This window comes from Vipera ursinii (assembly GCF_947247035.1).
Source record: "Vipera ursinii genome assembly, chromosome: 3".
Taxonomy (NCBI): domain Eukaryota; kingdom Metazoa; phylum Chordata; class Lepidosauria; order Squamata; family Viperidae; genus Vipera; species Vipera ursinii.
Window position 1 is genome coordinate 122,428,785 of NC_139516.1, and position 6,190 is coordinate 122,434,974.

Here is a 6,190-nt window from a genome sequence, read left to right on the forward strand (position 1 = left end):
TGTGGAAAGATGATTCCCTCCTTTCCCCCAAACTATGGTCAAGCTGGCATGGAACGGTGGGAGTTGCCGTCCCCCAAATCTGGGGAAACTAGTTGGGGTTGGGCAGTTTTGCTGTCTATGGGAATTTTGTCCCATGAATGGACACGGACGACTTTCTGTTTTCGGGATCATCTCCGGATATATGAATGAGAGGCAGTCTTAAGAATGAAACAAGAGGTCTCCCCTAGAGAGTGAAGTAGAGAGGCAGGCAGAGACCAGTAAGTGGATGAATATTGATAACGCGGTCCTCTTTTTAAAAGTGTTTTTGCAAAGATGCGCCGGGTAAATCGAAGGGTCGCAGTTGAACGGGGGGGGGGGGGGAAAGGGGGTGCCAAAGTCAGCCACTCTGCGAGGCCAGCCTTTGTGAATAAGGCAGACTGAAACACAGGCTCATCTGTCCAATTACTTGGGTAGTCTGCGGTTCATTTTGATCGGATCATGCCCATAAATCCAGGAACTTTGTTGTTGCATCGTTCTGGAACGTTTCGAAGGGTTGTGACACTTAATGACTTCTCTCTCTGCCCCGCGCAAACTAAACCTTTAGAGTAGACGACCGGCTAGCAACCGAATGATAACGATGAACTGAGAGAGACAAGGGGGGGGGGGTGTCGTGGGGGGGGGGGAGAGGCAGCACGGACCTTTTTTTTAAAAAAAAAAGTTCAATACTGTGGCTGAGGTCTTATTTTGGTTTCTGCAAAGATGCAGGCGCCAACTTGCCTGTGAAACTACACGCGCATTTTCAGGGACTCTGCAGAAAAAGAGGCCTTGTTTGCTTTCTTAAAGTAGAAAAAGAGATTCTCCCTGCCTTTTCTTCTTCTCCCCCCCCCTCCCTCTCCCTCCACCTCCCCGAGAATGGATATAGCACGAATTTTTAATTCGTCTTCCTTTCACAGACAACAATGCTGGTTTTGAAGAGCGGATACAATTTGGGTTTTGTGAACGTCTCTTTCTGCCCTCTCCCGGCCCAGCTGTCCATATGGAAGACCGCCTGTGCAACGTGGCTCACAATGGCACCAACTGACAGGCGGAACAAAAACCCGAGGTACTTCCCTCGGACTCGGGGAATGCTCTGCCCCTTCCAAATGCGCCCATCGACGATTGTCATTTTAAAAGGGCCCAGAAAAAGGAAGAAGAGGAGGAGGAGGAGGAGGAAGAAGAGGGGTTGGGAGTCTCTCCCTCTCTCTCTTGCCTCCTGCCCCTCTGCAGCTCTTTCTCTTCTCTCAACTTAATATGCACGCCTCTAACATCCCCAAGGCCCAGCCTTCCCCATTGTGCTGTTTTGTGACGGGTACTGTATATAGTGCAAAGATAGACTCTCCCCCCCTCCCCGACTCCCGCGCCGTACCCAGCGTGTGAAGTGCAAGGCCACGGGGGGTTAGGGCCACACAACAGCCCTCCGGCTTGATAGACTTAGCAGGAACTCAAGCGGGCGGGTTTCCCCGCCCCTCGCCCTTGAGGGAAGAAGCCGGGGCGCGCAAAAATCGAGCCCCGCGGTAGCGCTACCGAGGTGGGGTGGGCCGCCGCCAGTAGGGCTTGGTGTTTGCAGAGCGGCGCAAAATTATAATAATAATAATAATAATAATAATAATAATAATAATAATAATAATAATAATAATAATAATAATAATAATAATAATAGCAGCAGCAGCAGCAGCAAGGGCTTGCAATGAGTTGCGAACTCGAGCCTCAGGTAAGACGGGGTTTAGGAAACCTCTGCATTTCTCTGTCCCGCCTCACGCAAAGCTCCCAGAGAAATTGCAGGGTCTCGTCTGGGGAGAGGCAAGCCGAGTGCTCGACAGCTTCTTCCCTGGGACAGAAACAGCCGCGGGGTCTCCTCGAGGACAGAGTCCAACAGAGAAGGGAGCCCATTTTCCCGCTTCCCCACCTGGCTGCTGACGCCGGAGCAGGCCACGCGGCGCTCAAGCCCCTTCTTGCCTCCCGGCCTTAGCCCCCACAGGCCTTCTGCGCCAATAAGGCCGGCGCCGCAGCCAAGATCTTTACGCCAGATACGCCCCGCAGTGTTTGCTTTGAATTCGGGCCAGCAAACTGGCAGCAACCTTCGCCGAGGCCGCGCTTCAAGTTCCGAGGGCCTCTTGGGCGGATCCAGTTGTTTGCTGAGCCGCGCGCGGGAAAAGCTAGCGTCCCCAGTGGGGCAAAGTTCAGAGACGAGCTTGGCCGGGCCGCGTCTACCAAAGCAAGAGACCCCACCGCCTCGTCTGCGATGTGTTGGCGAAGAGACTCAAATTGCGTTAAGGGCCTTTCCGGAGGCTCCTTCCCGCCTTCCGGCAGCTGACGACCTCGCAGGTTCCGGCTAGGAAGGCCTTGTCTTGGCGTCCTTAAAACGTCGTACTACTAACGTATCGTCTTCCCCTGGTTGTTCAGAAAGAATCCAGCACGAGAAGGCAGTCCTCGGCCGTTTTGATCAAACGTAGGTCCTTGCATCGCTCCGTCGCGCTGACGGCGGGATCAACGTGCCAGAAAATCGTTGCCTAAAATGGCTTGTCCTGGGGACGCGTGGCTGGGATTCAAACGCCCAAAGAGAGGTCGCTCTTACATATAAGTCTCTTGTACCATTCCGGCTTCCCTCACAGAAATCCATAAACGGGGCACAAGCTCCAGAATGAAGATTCTCAATTTCGAACCACATATTTCACCCACCGAGAAAATAAAAACATGGAATTGTTTTGAGAATCAGAACCTTCCCTTTAGGCCGAGGCGGCGAGGACGGGATCTGTTTCCCCCCCACACACACACACACCCCTCCCTTTCCTGATCTGTTTATTAACTTTAGTAAATAAACCTGAATAAGACTGTGTATGTGGGGAGGACAAGAATAGATCCTGCGGGGTGGGGTGGATAGGGGGCGTCTGCGTTTAGGGTCAGGACAAAACTCAGCTCGATGGTGGAAGGAAGAGTCCCACCCCGCACGCTCTGCCGCCAATATTTTACGACCCCGAGCTTCGGGCTACCGAGACAGGCTCAGAGCGAACTTCATGTGAAGAGGCACATCTCGTCCGCCTACAATGAGTTACCAGATTGAGCCAAACTTTAGAGGTCGAATATAATTGCGGCTAATTCCTACCAAATTCCCCATTGTGGCCAAAGCTGCCCAAACCCGAACTATTGAAATGTTTCAAGGGAAGAAAGGAAAAAAGACACTCTTTTGTTTCCAAAACAAGAAAGTCGTTAAGGCGAGTTTAAAAAGCCTAAACAAAAGCCAAACAGGAAAACGTGTGTGTTTGTGTGTGTGTGTGTACACACACACACACACACACACATGCGTGTACAGTAGACGTGTGTGTTCTATCAGATTTGGCTTTGTACAGTTGCAGGGGTTTTTTTGGGGGGAGGGGGGACTCAATAAGAAACAAACCAAAAATAAAGTCCTCCCTCAAACATGGCAACCTATCATATTTGAAACTCGAGAGCTTAGAATCGCTAATGATTGTCAGGAGTTTATTTCCATCTTGAGAAATAAAATTCTTTTTTTTCCCTTTTGAAATCTTAATTCTTCGATTAGCAGTACCACTGGCCACAGCTTCAGTATCGGCAAGCATGCTTTACAAAAATCACGAGAGCGTTCCGTTTTTATTCTTTTTATTCTTGTAATTGTTTAAAATTTGTCGTTGTAGGGAGACAAGACCGCTAGCGACGTCGCATTTTTTTTTCTTGTAAACATGGAGCACAAAACACCCCCGAAGAATGGAAACCGACCCCCGCCCCAAAGAAGGAAGAAGCGAGCCCCTCCCGAGCTCAACCCTGCCCCCCCCCACCCGCCCCGAAGTCGGACCGGCCCTCGATCCTCCCGCGAGTCCTGGGCCTCCCGAGCCTTCACCAAGTCCACTGCTGGGCCTGTACCAAGTGGTGCGCTGTGGGGTACTGGGGGGTGCCGGCCGAGCTGTACTGGGCATTGTACTGCATGTGCTGGAGAGACTGGGCGCTGTAGGCCGAGAAGGGGATGCCCGCCTGGAAGGTGGCGGCAGCCAAGTCCTGGGCTTTGAGCGTGTGGCAGGGCTTGCCGTCCCTGACTAAAACCGGCACGGCCACCCGGCGCGGGGAGGGGAGAGGAGTCACTTCCATACCTTTCTCGGCCCGGGCCCGCTTCATTTTGTAGCGGTGGTTCTGGAACCAGATCTTCACCTGCGTCGGGGTGAGGCGGATCAGGCTGGCCAGGTGCTCCCTCTCGGGCGCCGAGAGGTACCGCTGCTGCCTGAAGCGCCTCTCCAGCTCGTAAGTCTGCGCTTTGGAGAAAAGCACCCGCCTTTTCCGCTTCTTCCCCGAGTCGCCGTTGCTCGAAGGTTCCTTGTCGTTGTCCGGGGACTCATCCGCGGAAGGCTCCGGAGATTTGGACGCCGAGTCCTGCTGGGAGTTGCTGGACGTTAAGCCGTGCACTGTAGGGGAAGCCACAAAGCAAACAACTCAGAAGAGAAGGGGGCGGCCGGGTGGGACAGCGGACCCCCCCCCCCCGCCCCACCACGGGGTCCCGTCAGGCGCCGCTGCTTGCCGGCTGGCTGCTTGGCTGGCCTGAGAAAGGAGAGTCCCGGGGCCCTTTGCCAGCGGGCGGTGCTCTTGCTGCCTGCCGGGTCGGAAAGGCGCGTCTTCGCTGCGGAACGGTTTTGTTAGGGGAAAGTTTGCCTCCCTTTGAATATTTGGACGGCATGTTGAGCCTAACCTCGACGTCCGATGTTTGTTTATCATGTTTACACACTCCTGCTCCCTCCCTCCCTCTGTGGTTATTGTGCGCTTTATTTTTCTTTCTCTCTCTGTGTGTGTGTGTGTGTTGTACGCATACACCGCACACGAAAAGGTACATACAGAAATATACGAGACAAAACGCATAACCCCACAAGCCCCATTTTAGTAATTTTGCAGGAAGTTAAATATAGAATGTTTTGCTCTGGAACAACCCACTTTTTTAAAAAAAAAAATAATCATAGCGAGAGCAGTCCCCGGTTCTCTTGCGCGTGGAAGTTTTGCGCAGGAGAACTTCCCTAGATTGAAATGTCTTCTCTTAAAACAGCATTTGGACTTCGGACAATTCCCTTAAAAACCAACAGAATGGATTTCTTCTTTCTGGGCTACGTGGATTGATTTTTAAAGGACAATTCAACAAGCCATTCTTTGATCCAGCAGAGCCTGGGGCGATTTACAAACGCCTATAGCAAGGCAATCCAAAATTTTCCCACAAAGCATGCTCTGTTAGTTAGAAAAGTAGAGAGGACGACTCGGAGAAGAGAGGAGAAAGCAGCTGAGTTAAGGGGAGTTTTAACATCTATTTAGGATGGGCTTAGTTCGTATTCTTCGCCCCTCCCCTCAAAACTCCTAAATAAATAAGGATTCAATCCTATTATTTATCCTGTTAGCATCTTTAGCAAAGGAAACCACGTCTAGTGACTTATTTCAAAAAAGAACTTTAAAAGACAACAATTTGGCGGAGGAAAAAATAACAAGAGCTGTTAGGATTCGTCCAAGTCTGGGGTGGGGTAGGAGAGCAGGCTCACGATAAGAGGGAACCCCAATGTGTAAGTTTGCTTACTTACAAGAATACTGGATGGTGTCGGTGGTGGCGAGCCAACGTGTGTAGGGGTTATCAGTATTGTCATAAAAGGGGTTCTTCAGAGGCAGCGTCTGAACCGCGTCCAATGCGGTTGTCCCCAAAACGCCAGGCTTTTGGGGGGACTCCGAGCCCTCCGTCTCTTCCTCCCCCCCTTCCACGATGGATCCGTCTTCGTCATTGGTGTCAGGCAAGTCCAAGATGTCCTTTACAGAAAAGCCGGTCTTTGTGTTGGTTAGAGACATATTCTGGTCAATTTTTTATGCAGGAAACTTTGAAGGACCAGTTTGTCAATCCTCTTGGTTCGCCAAACATTCACCGGGAAAGAGGGTGGGTGGGTGGGAGAGAGAAGAGGGAAGGGGGGGGGGGGTTGGGGATGAAAGAAGAACGGAAAGGCTGGGGTGGTGGTGGTGTGGGGCGGAGGGGGGGGGACACAAAAATCAGCTGCTGTCTTTGGGCATATACTATCTGCTGTTTCAGGCTTGGAGAGCGGAGAACCGGGGAACCCAAGGGGGGGGGGGTGTCGACCCGGGCTTCCTCAAGACTTTGTAACTCCAGGAAAAATGCCAACGTGCATTTACTTGAAGGTCTGCTTTA

At 51.9% G+C, this 6,190-nt stretch overlaps 1 protein-coding gene across 1 annotated transcript; it reads right to left on the minus strand.

The window, feature by feature from the left end:
- Nucleotides 1–3,808: 3,808 nt before the first annotated feature.
- On the minus strand, nucleotides 3,809–5,853 carry NKX2-2 (NK2 homeobox 2). The gene is made up of 2 exons (XM_083361111.1): nucleotides 5,580–5,853; nucleotides 3,809–4,430 (listed from the first exon to the last, which is right to left on the minus strand). Exons 1-2 carry the CDS (start codon nucleotides 5,836–5,838, stop codon nucleotides 3,871–3,873), a joined length of 819 nt encoding a protein of 272 aa, XP_083217237.1. The 5' UTR covers nucleotides 5,839–5,853; the 3' UTR covers nucleotides 3,809–3,870.
- Nucleotides 5,854–6,190: the final 337 nt, after the last annotated feature.